The sequence below is a fragment of the Danio rerio genome, chromosome 1 (genome assembly GCF_049306965.1).
Source record: "Danio rerio strain Tuebingen ecotype United States chromosome 1, GRCz12tu, whole genome shotgun sequence".
NCBI lineage: Eukaryota > Metazoa > Chordata > Actinopteri > Cypriniformes > Danionidae > Danio > Danio rerio.
Genome location: NC_133176.1, coordinates 48,208,562 through 48,222,689, shown reverse-complemented (window position 1 = coordinate 48,222,689; position 14,128 = coordinate 48,208,562). Strand labels below are relative to the sequence as shown.

The 14,128-nt window shown below is 37.5% G+C and overlaps 1 protein-coding gene across 2 annotated transcripts; it reads right to left on the bottom strand.

The window, feature by feature from the left end:
- On the bottom strand, positions 1-12,736 carry vps37c (VPS37C subunit of ESCRT-I). 2 transcript variants are annotated; one of them, XM_073949178.1, is made up of 5 exons: positions 12,252-12,736; positions 11,776-11,884; positions 6,483-7,349; positions 5,828-6,116; positions 1-3,620 (listed from the first exon to the last, which is right to left on the bottom strand). In XM_073949178.1, the coding sequence occupies exons 4-5, from the start codon at positions 5,900-5,902 to the stop codon at positions 2,997-2,999; spliced, it is 699 nt and encodes a 232-aa protein (XP_073805279.1). In that variant the 5' UTR covers positions 5,903-6,116; positions 6,483-7,349; positions 11,776-11,884; positions 12,252-12,736; the 3' UTR covers positions 1-2,996. The 2 variants fall into 2 exon arrangements, with proteins under 2 accessions (XP_073805279.1, NP_001071253.1); NM_001077785.1 differs by having other exon boundaries at positions 1,067-3,620; positions 5,828-5,910; positions 7,178-7,349; positions 12,252-12,569.
- Between the last annotated feature and the right edge of the window lie 1,392 nt (positions 12,737-14,128).

Below are 14,128 nucleotides of genomic sequence, written 5' to 3'. Positions count from 1 at the left end.
TCATAGATCAACTTCAGATTTTAATATCCACACCCGAATAAAAGGACAATAAAAATAAAAATACACTTTTAACAGGCTACAGTCATCACAACCAATGCAATAGAATCTCTTTCCTCTAATGCTGCAAATCAATGTGCTAATAACATTTTCATCCCATTTTTCCCCCTTGTTATTTATTTTATTTTCTCTCTCATCCTCGTGTCGTGTCACCCCTCTCCCTCGCTCCAGGTGCTGGGGAGGGAACCTAAACGTGGGGGTTTTGCTACAAACCTGAGTCTTAATTACTGAGTTCATGAATTAGATAAAGCCACCCGAGGCTTGATTGAGGACGCCTCTGGTTTTGAATTGCTTTAAAGTACAAAAATAAAGAGAGACCCCGCACACACGCTTATGCTAAAGCTGATGGTTTGAAGGCCCCGCTCCAGCTCCTGTTGCCGAAAAAAAAGTTCAGGGCTCTTAGTGTGGAGTGATAGTGTGATTTACAGGAGACTTCGGTGGGGCTTTTACACAACTACATAACAGCTCATAATGACCGTTTCATTGAGTAGGCCTACATCTTTGTGTTTTGGAGGCTAGCATGAAGTGAAGTTGGGTTCAAATCAAACCACAACACAAAAAGTATTCGTTTGGTGAAGAATAAACGCTCCAGACTCCCCCTTTTTATTTTCATTCTGACGGGACATAGATATATACACTAGATACCACATACGGACCCAGAGCATGCGTCAGTAGCGCCACCATATTTGTACAGTGCTTCCAGGACAAATGTCATTCAACTGCACTAGTCAAGACGAAAGCCAATGTGAAGATGCTAGACTTTAGCGCTGTGTACGAGTGTAGTAATGAGTGAACAAAGAAAACAAAGCACAAAGGCTGAACATTTCATAGGTGAGATTTCCTTTTTATGTTACAAACTTTTGTGCTAAACAAGTATTGATGATAATATAGTCCCTTAGTGCACTGATCATGAGGAAAGTAGCACCAACTCGCACTAAATTCTAGGCTTATGCTAGTTTGGTTGAATAAAATCAGCAAACAATGTAAAAGAATTATGACAACAAAATGCTGAGATGCTAGAAACTTATATTATTGTAAAATCGTTCATAGCGGAAATTCATTTACAAAGTATTCCCTCCCTCTGTTAGCATTAGAAGTGAACGCAGGAGGGTTTCAGGAAACAGATTAGACCAAATTCAACAGGGAGGGCGGATAATACATTTATGCACACAAACACACGCTCTTTGTTGGCAATGCCCGTGCGATCACTCATCCATCGGTGTAGAAATGTGATATAATTTTCGTAACTTAAAAAAATATTTGCATACTGACCACCGGGAAAACTCCCGATAATAGATATAGGTATTTAATGTGTATATATATATCTCTGGCTCTGGATGGCCAGTCCTCCACTGCACCTTGTTTCCTCATTCATTTCAAACGAGCACTCCCCTGTACTAAAACGGCGGCTCTATTGACGCATTTCTCCAATATACACCAATAGCAAAGGCGACATCTAATGCAAATATCTATGTTGACTTGAGGGCTGGATATGCAAAACGGCTCATCTTTATCTGAATTCAGTGTGTAAAATATGCAGCCAGGTATTCATCTGCATAGTTTTACCAACAGAAAGGTTTCTCTACCTTACTGGTAGATTCTCAAGGCTATATCTACTAACCTAAGCGTATTATGCAGCGCCTATTTTCTTTGCATATGCTCTGTGCTATGTTACATCTCACCTGCCCCACCAAATCCTGTGCTATAACTGATACAGCGCTCAGCATATACGAGTACACCCCTCACCAATCTTTTTAAACAGGAAGCTCTGCAATATTATATTTGTGCATATATATTAGATTAGTCAGTACTGAAGCCAAATCTGAAGCTTATCTAACAAAATAGCTTGAAATAACGCACCAATAAATAGCACACCCAAATTAATGTTATAGAAAAATATTAAATACAAATTTTAAAAAAAGGAAAGATCAAAAATTTTGTTGATTTTTGTAGTTTTAATTTTATTTGCAATATTTTGCTTGAATTTTATTGTATTATCTTTCAATTTCTGAATATGTTTGGTGACTAAAACCTTATTTTAATAAATATACCCGTTCAATAAATATGTTTTGTTTAAATGCACCAAAAACATTCCCTATATTTACTGAGAAACGGACAAAAATATTCATTTTCAGAATGGGGTGTACTCAATTATGCTGAGCACTGTAGATATGTCTATATTATTATCCCTAGTTCTCCAGTTTCCCTTCAATATTAGGTTGATTTAAGTACACCATTCCCACTAGAAAACATGATAATAGTCTACTCCTTCTGATCAAGCGGTATTACAAATAAAAGGAAGTGTGTGAAGGAAAAAAAGAGGGAGCAAACAGAAGATTAGGAGCAACTGTTACACAAAGCATCCGTAACAGCGTCCGGTGACATTTTAAATCTGCACACATGGAAGTCATCTAAATGTATGATAAAGATAATCTTGGCTTTATTTAAGGAGTTTTTAATCTGTGATAGAATGGAGAATGATGCTGTGCTTTCTGGATCGACTCTGTCAACAAGGGTCCATACAGACAAGAGATCCGCCTAACGCTAATGTAACCCTTCCGTGTAGTGTGGCGTGTTTTTCTCAGTAGATTAAACTAAATCATTGAGGAAACAAAGAAACAGCCTGATACGGCTGAGCTGTAACACAAAAAAAGCATCTTGTCGTTTGAATATAATCAGAGATTTTGAAAACATGCTTCAGAATGGACAGGAACCGAGCCGTTTTAGCTCATCTCGAGTCTCTGACTGAGGTTGGGTCGGGGAAACAAGCACACGCTCAATCTCAAGTGTCTTTATAAGCCTCAGACAGGAACAGGATGTGACATGTGTACGCAAACCACAAATCTGAGAGGGCAGAGCAGGAGGGGAAAGGTGGGAGAGACAAGAGGGAGGATTATGAGAAAAAGAGAACAGACAGACAGACAGACAGACAGAGTGGCTCAGGAGTATGGCTGTGGTACCCCAAAACCTGCCCTATAAAGCGGTCTACCTGGGGGTGACTGGGTTGATGGTGCATGGGGGCCTGTGGGGTAGTTGTATACTCCATATTGCGGGTATGGAGCAGGATACTGGGCAGGCGTGGGACCAAACTGCCCAAACGGAGGGGCAGGAAACTGGGGCTGAGTGGGATATGGGCATGCTGGGGGACCAAACGCAGGCCTGGGAGCTGGAAAGCCTGTTGCCTGAGGGAATGGGGCGCCCTGGCTGGGGTAGGGCTGAAACGCTGTGCTGGGGTTAGTGCTGCCTGCTGTGGAGGCTGATGGAGGAGCGACGGGATAGGGGGAATAAGGGAGAGCAGAACTAGAGGCGTTGGAGGGTGCATTGATTTTGGAGCTCTGCTGCGGCTGCTGTTGTTGCCACGGCGATGATGATCCAGCATCCTGACTGGCACAGGGCTGTGATGCAATTGTAGCATCTCCGATCCCTTTGCTTTTTTGGCTGAGAATTTCTTGCAGCTTTTCGATGCGCACTCGTCTCGTGTGTGCGAGGGAGCGCAGGGAAAGGAAGCGTTCGAGGAAAGAGTCCAGCGATATTGAACCTTCCAGAAACTCATCTGCTAGAGCCTGAGAGAAAGACATTGAGTGGTTTTTAAATCCTCACACTTTGGGTTTGGTAATACAAGATCAAACCTTTATAACATTATGCAATGAAAAATGTTAGCTCGAAACTACAGTTCAAAACATATGTAGCATTCAATGCTTTTGATTTTTCACTTTTGCTGATTTCAAATGTGTTTAAAGGTGCAGATGGTGATTGTCTTCAGAAACGTTTTGTTGTGCTGGTTGAAAGTCTCTTCACAGTCCAATAGTAATGATTAAAATAAATTATCTAAATGTGTTTATATGTACTTTTTATATTCTGGGTAAGGTATAAAAAAATGTTCATCCAATTAAAATTTGTCGGGCTGATGATTCCCATAATTCTGATAAGTAGTCCAAACCGTCTGTCAATAAATGTAGATTTGTACATCTGTGCACCCCTGCTTACGCAGACAGATTCGCCAGCGGTGACAGCAGTAAAAACAAACGCTCAATCAAAACTTTTTAAAATCTCGAACTAGTATTGTAGTTACTTTTGCACGCTGGAGGAAGGATGACAGCATGGATGAAGTATTTGTTTTAGACAATGTATATTTAAAAAGCATTTTAGTTCTGCAAAGCTTATGTAGATTGGGTTGTTATGAATAGGTTATATGCACAGAAGTGTTGTTTACCCACTGAAAATCTTCTGGTGATAGCTTGATGTGACTATTTTCAGTTTCATAAGGGTCCTTTTACAGCATCGATAATGTAGATTTTTATTTAGTTTAACAACAAAACACAAGCAAACAGCACTATTCCTCCTAGCCTACTTTACTGAGCTGAAGTTGCTTTTATATTCACATTGGTTCATTTTTGAACAATGACACCTGTGACCCACTCCCCATATTGTTTACAATGCTACTCTGAAAATTGGGTCTGAAATAGCATGTAAGTACGGCTTAGTAACAAGTGCAATTTCTGCCAACCACTAAGCATACAGTAGTTGCTTTAGGACAAAGCACAGGAGAGAGTGAGGCCAGCAATCCTTGTATGCATGAAATATTGCACATTATGACAGGTTTGCTTGCTACACAACATAAAATGTGCTAGATATAATTCATTTTATTCTTTGGCAGTTGTAGAATTATAAAGTACAATAATGTTTTTTAACTGTCACATAACATGATCTAGTGGGATGTCCACTGTCATCTTTAACCTCCTAGGGCTTATTGGCTACATACGTAGACAGAACACTATAGCTATAAAGTTGGTATTTAAAATACTTTGAATGTTTTATATTTTGATACAGACATAGTGTCATCCTGCAACTGTTTTGCAGCTCAAGAAATGTCCCACATACTATTTTAACCATTCAAAATGGGCAAAAAAGTTTGTGTTTACTCTCTGATAGTCAAAACATGTTCAAAAAAATTATATGTTATACATGTATTAAAAAAAACTGTCAGGAAAAAGTGTTTATGTAAACTCACACCTGGAGTCCACATATATGAACATAATTTTTCTCTAAAAGTACATCATATCAAAAGATAATTAGATAATTAGAAAAAGATCATTTTAATTAGGTTCCAATAAGCCCAAATAGCAAACAGAAATGAAAAATGCATGCAAAAAACACTTTGGGCCTTTAGAGGTTAAGATGCGCCTTCAGGATTTCAGGCGGCGTGGCTTTAGGTGAGGACAGGGGGTGGACTGTGTTTTCAAAGATATTATGGTAACAGATTATTTTGGCAGATCACCTACGGCAGCTTTAAGTAATATAAACGTTGTATAACATTCTTAATAATATAAAAGCAGTTATTCAACATCTCCGCTCAAAGAATCATTATAAGGATTACATCAGATTTTCTTAGTAAACTGGAGTAATGACTGATGCATAATATTCGTAAATTGTTATATTAGTATCATTAAAATATTGTTCATATTTATTTTTTTGTTACATTTTAGTTATAATACATTACAAATGTTTACTATATTTTAAATGGAATTAAATAATAAGTTGCTGATGCAAACTATGAAGTTTATTTATGAAACACGTGTCCAAACATTTTAATTGTACATCATATGAAATATAGGTTAGGACTACATTAAAATGTATAGGTGTTAACCATCTGAATGTACAAGAATTACTCATTACCCAAGTAAATTCACAGATCAGATAAATGAAAAGCCAAGGATCAACAAAGAAGAAAGAATATTTTAAGTAGATTATAAAAGGGATGGTAACCCACCTCTGACTCTGCCTCTGTGCTGGCGCCCTCTGCCTGCAGACGAGACAACAGACCCTCCGGAGACACCTGTCCCATGATGCTGTCTGCGCAGAGGGAAAGAGAGAGACAGAAGTGAGACAGCGTTGATGCATAAATAGGTCTGTAAGAAACTGAGGATTGAAAACGGTTCTGCAAACACACAAGTTGGCCAGAAATGTGTTGTAATTATAAAAAAAAAAAAAAGGTCTAAAGGACTGAGAGGAAGTAGAATAGGGCTACAGTGAAGAAACAAGCCAGACACATAGCAATCCTGTGATGTCATGTCACAAGAGGAGGAGAAACAGTGGCAGAACAAAACAAGCTCTTAGAACAGCTCTATACCACAGACCTACGCACAGATAGAAGATTTTCTGGCCGAACAACATGCTCCGTTCAGAAATCGAGTTTAAATTCTTTTCAGAGCTTCATTCTTTCAGAGTCTTTGAAACTACAGTGACATTTGCCATTGCAGATTAACTACAGAGTGAACAGAAGCTGAAAGAGCACTGTCATTTTAATCTTATGTAATCACTATTTTAATAGAATATTTGGATGGTTTATTTTTACTTCGATAAATTTCATTTGATGCAGACACCAAAGTTTTGTGTCTCCTATTTGACTAAAAAGTAAACAAAACCCAAGATGTTTTAATAAGAGAATTACAATTACAGTCATGCCATAAAAAGATCTGAAAATGTTGGTCGGTTTAGATGAATGTAGATTTCTCGTATATTCATTCATTCATTTTCCTTCGGCTGGTCCTTTATTTATCAGGGGTCACACCACAGTGGAATGAACCACTAACTATTCTGGCATATGTTTTATGCTTTTTTATGCCTTTCTAGCTGCAACCCTTTACTGGGAAACAACCATACACTCTTGCATTCACACACTACAGCCAATTTGTTTTACTCAATTCACCTTTAGCGAATGTTTTTGAATTGTGGGGGAAACTGGAGCACTCGGAGAAAACCTACGCCAACACGGGGAGAACATGCAACCCCCACACAGAAATGTCAACTAGCCCAGCTGGGACTCGAACCAGCAACCTTCATGCTGTGTAGTGACAGTGCCAACCACTGACCCACCGTGCCACCCTTTATCCTATATTTTATTTCTTTATTACCCATGGATGAACCTATATTGTTCCTGTTGTAATAAGGAAAAAAGTAAGCACATCATTACTATCAAAAGTAGTTTCAGCTCCGAACAAAACTACTCGCTTCTCGTTTTCCAGAAAAGCTGCACTGACAATAATTAATCTCATTTCACATCCGTTTACCCAGAATGCATTCACAATCTTTTATATTTCACAGTAAGTATGTCCCTTACCTCTCAGGACACAGTGCTGTTTGTATTTCTCCCTCACTGCCTCCAGTTCAGTGTATTTCTCCACCAGCCGTGCTCTGTCATTTTCAATACGGGGCTTCATGTCTAGGTTCTGCTCAGCCAGACTGCGGTTTGCAGCCAGAGCCATCTCTCTCTCCAGCTGAATGTTCTGGATCTGAAAGAAAAATATAGACAATGTCAAATGACCAAAGACATAACTCTACGGCCATTTCTAAAGCATTAACTGCAACAAAAAATGAGGTTGTGAGAGATAACCTTTTTGCATTTACAATGGCAAGCAACTTTCAAAATTGTTTTATGTCATTTTTGTATACAGTGGTCCCTCGCTATAATGCAGTTCAGTTTTCGCAGCTTCCAGAATGTTTTCTCGTGCAATTTGAAATTGCGCATTGTTTTCTGTGTCCTGATTAGTGAATTGTGTTGTGCATCCTGATTGGCTGTAGAGCATTGTCAATCAATCTCCTGTGCCATGTCTCCTGTACAGTACAGAATGCGTTCAACTTGCCAAATTGACCTTAATCTTTTAATAGCAATCAGTGTGAGCCTGAAGTGCTGTACTACAAGTTTTCTCCCCACAATGTCGACGAAACATTCTGCACTGTCAAAAGCCATTGCACAAAAAGTTGGCTTTCTGGACATGCTAAAGGCATTATTCCATTATGGAATAAATAAATAAATGAAGATCAAATGGTATCGATCTTTGGTTTCATTCTATAATACTGGACTTATTTTTATATGAAGGTTTGAACTTTGAGAGTGTTTTTGCAGCTTTAAAACATCTATAATAAAAAATAAAGCTGACTACATTGTGGATTTCACCAATTGTGGGTTATTTTTTAAAACATAACTTCTGTGAATAGCAAGGGACCAATGTATTGAAGTTTTTTCTTCAGAACCCTAGTATGTTGTTAAAAAACAGAACAATAAACACACTGAGCTCCTCATACATGTTAAAAATTAAACTCATGGTTGCACTGTAAGCCCATAAACAGGAAGACTACAATTATCATCAATGAGCTCTATATACACTAATCTGAATCAATTTAAAATAGCATTTTGTGCCTAAAAACTCTTCCTGTCCACACTATTGTTTTCTTTAGTTTCCCAAAATCCACACTGAAATACTGAAAATGCTTTTGTCCTTGTACTGCACAAGGATGGTGGTATGCTTTGAGCTTTTGGCTCTTTAAATCATTGTGGCAATAATTCAAGAAAAGGCACCAAGTTTTTTGTCAATGGACCAACAGTGTAGTCTTGGAGTTGTTGTTGCAAGTAACACAGGAGTATAAAGTTTCAAAAGCAAGCCAGAATATAGATTGAGATGCCAATACAGCTCTGAGTGAACAGCAATTTAGAGCATGCACAAACTGACAGGAATCTTTAACAACACTGTCCAAATGGAGAGCATCCAAAGCAACCGCTGTACAAAGTCCTCTCCATTTTAGCTCAATTGGTCACATTACTGACAATGGGTCATCGTTTCCAAAAGCCTCCATTTTCACAGTCCACACTGTGACACAAAACCTGCAATTGCACATGTATCCAATTTGGTAGAGCTTTTTCAATAATAGTTCAATAATCATCTTAAGTAGGCAAGGGCCAGTATAAGATTCTAATGATATGATAACCTTAAATATCACTGTTTCACAGTACTGTGATTAAAATATATTCTTTTTAAATGTCCGGGTAAACAACTAGATGTTTTTTTCCACTTTGAAAACAATGGCTGCATCCCAAATAACATACTGCCAAACTATATAGTTCGCTAAAACAGTATGTGAGCCAATTAGTATGTCAGAATGTTTGAAAAACAGTATGTGAGAAGTACCCGGATGACCTACTACTTCTGACGAGATTCTGAAGTGAGCATAAGATATGCTACGCTATGCCATGATGCACAACGAGAGAATTCATGAATGGGAGTGAAGCAGATAGGTCATGTAATGATGACAAAATGGCATCCGTAGTACGTCAGAGCTCATTCATACGACTCGCATTCATGCTGTATAGAACATATTTTTCTATCAGTCAGGTGGTACATTAAATTTTAAATGCAGTATCTACTGAGTAGTACGCGATTTCAGATGCAGCCAATACATTTTATTTTCAGAAACTTTTAAAATATTTTGTTACAGTAAACATGTCAAGCTAAATATTTCAAATATATCATTGACTTTCGCTGTCTTAATTCATTTCAAAAACACAGATTTCTTTACAATTTCAAATGGCTACTTTGGATCTCTTTTCTGCTGGAGATACTGTTGTCCTAAAAAAGTAAAAATAAAATTAGAAACAGTTTAACAGAAAATTTTCCTAGTGTTGGGTTGCGGCTGGAAGGACACCTGCTGCGTAAAACATGTGCTGGATAGGTTGGCGGTTCATTCCGCTGTGGTGACCCCAGATTAATAAAGCGACTAAGCCGAAAAGAAATTGAATGAACATTGATGAACAACAGAATATTTTGGCTGTTTTAAAACCTTGACTTTCACAAACCACGGTATACCTTGAAAACGGTTTTGTCCCTTGCCTAATCTTAAATGTGGACAGAAGGCCAAAACTGAGAGAAAACAAGCATTTTTAAACAAAATCATATTAGTGTGGAAATGGCCTTAGGTTTGCACTGCTTTTTGTAAGCAGAGTTTTGCAATCTGAACAAGTGAAAATTCTACAGTGCAGTGTTTTTTAGCATCCTTAAAACGGCCAAAACGACAAGCTAAGGTATGTGCCACTTTATTATTTAATAGTGTGACAAAACCCCAGCTCCACAGAAGATCAACAATGACTTTTACATCACTGCAGAAGCCAAACGGTAAAGAGTAACTGTTTTTAAAACACAGTCAGAATTGCTGTGTGAGATTATTTTATAAGTACTTGTTATCAATGACGTTTTCAACTTAAATCACATTTATAGATATATACATTAGATGTCGCCTACCCTGTTGTTGTCTATTAGAAAGAATGTGTCAATAGAGCCGCCATTTCAGTACAGGGTAGCGCTCCTTTGAAATGAATGTGGGACCAAGCTGCAGTGGAGCACTGTGGCCATTCAGAGCGAGACAATTACACACATACAAAACTTAAATTTGACATCACTTTTCTACATTGATGGATATAAGTGATCGCACAGGCATTCCTGACAAACAGCTTGTGTTTGTGTGTATGGAAATGTACTATCCACCCTCGCTGTTAAATTTGATCTAATCCGTGTCCCGAAACACACCTCCTCTCTTACTTTCACTTATCATTCTGACGGAGAGAGCGATTCCTTTGTGAATAAATCTCCGTTATGAACGACTTCTTCAGTAGCCGACAGTAATACAAGTTTCTAGCAGCGCAGCATCTCGTTGTCATATTTCTTTTGCATTGTTTGCAGATTTTACTTAACTAAACTAGCATAAGCCGACTGTTTAGTGTGAGTTGGTGCTACTTTGCCTTATGGTGAATGCAGCAAGTGACTGTATCATCAATAACGTTACCTGTTAAGCACAAAAGTTCATAACATACAAAAAACGTAAAAAACTAAATCTTACCTATGAAATGTTCTGCCTTTGTGCTTTGTTTTTTCGTTACTACAACCATAGTGAGCGCTAAAGTCCCGCATCTTCATGTAATAACACTGTCTTGACTAATGCAGTTGAATGACACTTGTCCTGGGAGCACTGTACAAATATGGCGGCACTATTGACGCATGCTCAGGGTCCCTATGCGATATCTAGTGAATATATCTATGAATCACATTTATGAAGAATGTTTCCTGTTTTACAGGAGGACAGTGATTCGGGTATGGAACAACATGACTGGATATATACAGTTAAAGTCAGAATTATTAGCCCCCCTTTGAATTTTTTATTTATTTTTTTTTATATTTCTGAAATGCTGTTTAACAGAGCAAGGAAATTTTCACAGTATGTCTGATGTTTTTTGTTTTATTTCTGCTAGAATAAAAGCAGTTTTTAATTTTTTAAACACCATTAAGGACAAAATTATAAGCCCCTTTGAGCTATTTTTTTTTCTCGATAGGACTACAGAACAAACCATCATTATACAATAACTTGCCTAATTACCCTAACCTGCCTATTTAACCTAATTACCCTAGTTAAGCCTTTAAATGTCACTTTAAGCTGTATAGTAGTATCTTAAAAATATCTAGTAAAATATTATTTACAGTCATCATGGCAAAGATAAAATAAAAAAGTTATTAGAAATTAGTTATTAAAACTATTGTGTTTAGAAATGTGTTGAAAAAATATTCTCTCTGGTAAACAGAAATTTTAGAAAAAAATAAACAGGGGGGCAAATAATTCTCACTTCAACTGCATGTCAAATCTATTTCCTTTAAAGGAGAACTTCACCCAAAAATGTTTTAGATGAAACCTGAGAGCTCCCTCATCCTTCATCTGAAATATTACGAGACATTCAAAGTCCAGAAAATGAACCAAAAACATTTAATGTGACTTCAGTGATTCAACAAACGTCTCTAGGGCTTGAAACACCATGATACGAATTAATAACATTATAAAACATATTTTTGGGTGAACTAATGCTTTAGCAGTTATCCATCATCGTGATGATGATCTTACCTCATCAGACTCCAGTGCCATAGACTCCACCCGCTCCAAGTTGTCCAGCAAATCCTGCAACTCGGACTGGCTGAGGTCTTGAAGCTTCTCCATTGATTTGCTAGGACAGCTAATAAACAACAGTAACGTTTACTTATACTATATGTAATAACATTTACTGCTCATCATAAGCTAGCCTGCTGTTGACATCTCTTATTGAGTTCCACCACAAATAAATACAGGTTTGAATAGGAGTAAATCATGAGATTTTAATTTTAGGTTGATACATGCTTTCAGGTTGAAACTAGACTAACAGTGTGTACTTAAGTATAATGTTTGATATCAAACCACAACTAGAAGACTGGTCAACAGTTAAGCGATCTGCATCACTTATGCCAGTTCTGTTATCCAGACAGTGAGTATGAGGAAAAATATGCTAATGAAGTTAGGGTTAACCCTAACTGCCAAGACATCTCAAGAAATGTCCAAATACTTACAAAGCACAAGCAAATCAAAGTCCTCTCCACACGGTGCTCATGGAAAAACATCAAACTTGACTGGAAGCGAGTGACGTGAAGATGTAGACGGAAGCGCGAGCGTCTTCAGCATTAAAACCCTCTTCCTGTTGGAAACATCTACGAGATATAATCTGTACCAGGTCTCGGGTGTTATTTAACCCGGCGGAAAGTGGAAATAAATGTGAGAAATGATTCCCGGAGACAGGAATCTCTCCGCGGTTAGCTGGACGGCTAGCTTACTTAAAAGACAGCAGTTGGACAAGGCGGTTTGCTATTCAAAATAAAACGTCGCCAGGCGAAATAATAACTCAGAAAGGCATACTTAAGTGTGTCCGTAAAAGCAGCATCGATGACAATTCGAGCAAAACAGTCCAAATGAAGGTTATTTCACGGGGTATGTTCCTATTCTTAAGGGAAAGTTTCACTTCTGGTTGACAGATATCACGGCCATCTTTGATGAAACCATTGTCAGTTTGATTAGGGGAGTAAGATGTGTTTCAAGTAACCTTCTTATAAAATTTACGTTTATTGTTAAGTATATGTTATTCGCATTAGATTATGGATTGTATGTCTATGTAAAAATTTACAATACAGACAATTAAAAGCCGTTCTTGTACGTATTTAATGAAAAGAACATCATCCTCCCCTATTTTTGGTATTACATGGTATGGTCTTACGTTCAGCTGACTGAAAGGGAAACCCCGATGTGACGGGAATATTCCATATGTGACATGGCAATAGGGTTGGTCCTAATATTTCACCACACGGACAAGGATGTAGTTTTAGCATTTAAAAGTTTAATACTGTAGAGAATCTGTGAGTTTAAACATTGGTTTTATACATTTACACATGACACTAACGAAATTACATAATACAAAACAAAGGTAGCTTATTTACATGCCGTTTTTATCATTATTTTTTATATTACATCCATTTGTCTTTTTTTCCATTAGTAATTGTATCCCAAATGGTAGAAATGATCATCAATGCAGGTTGTAATTACCTTCACTAAAGGTGAGACACTGCAAGCATCTGTCAAGATTTTTTCTGTAGCGTTTTTTTTTCTATCGGAAAGTAAATTTTAAATGTTTCTTTTATCACATTTTAATAACAAATCATAGTTTTAAAGGCTCGAAATTAGACATTTTTAGTTAGCTTCACAAGACGTAAATACACTAAACGTTTTATTTTTTACTGAGGTATTTGTTCATAGTTTACCTGATTGTATTGTATTGTGAGATTTTGTGATAAAAACAAATTTAAACTATCCTTAACATTTTTAAAAAATTGGCTTTATCCAATATTAAAGGTCTTATGCAAAAAATAAATGCAAACTTCCTGATTTGCCTGCTCAAACAACATTTAAAGGTGCTGTATGTAAGTTTGACACCCAGTGGTTTAACCAGGTATTGCACGCCTGGTTCAAAACACACGCAAGCGCGGGTTGCCAGATTGAGAACATCAACAAGAGCGTGCCCTACTAAATTTAAGGCTGATTTAAAATTGATTTCTGAAAAAACTAAGGCACGTGAATTTTACATGATATTTAGTGCGATACTACTGAAAGCAGCAGCAGATAGTTCCCCTCAGATCTGGAAAATAAGATGAACTGTTTGAAATTAAACTTTAGAGTTGTGACTCAGTGCAAACCAACACATATCAGTGATTCAGCATGTACATTTAATAATGGTAAACAGGGGCGCCCCCAAGGGGTGGCCAGGGGTGGCCACGGCCACCCCTCGGTAAACTCTGGCCACCCCTGTGGCCACCCCAATATAATTTTGCCGTTGACATTATTGATTTAAATGTACTTATAAATCCCCAATGTTTAAATAAATAAAATGCAGCCACTAAAT

Excerpts from the sequence above, each read along its gene's own strand:
- vps37c (NM_001077785.1), bottom strand. The coding sequence starts at position 11,868 with ATGGAGAAGCTTCAAGACCTCAGCCAGTCCGAGTTGCAGGATTTGCTG. Across the intron at positions 5,911-7,177 it reads ACAGCACTGTGTCCTGAGAG|ACAGCATCATGGGACAGGTG; the intron begins GTAAGGGACATA and ends CCCTCTGCGCAG. Across the intron at positions 3,621-5,827 it reads GCACAGAGGCAGAGTCAGAG|GCTCTAGCAGATGAGTTTCT; the intron begins GTGGGTTACCAT and ends TCTTTCTCTCAG.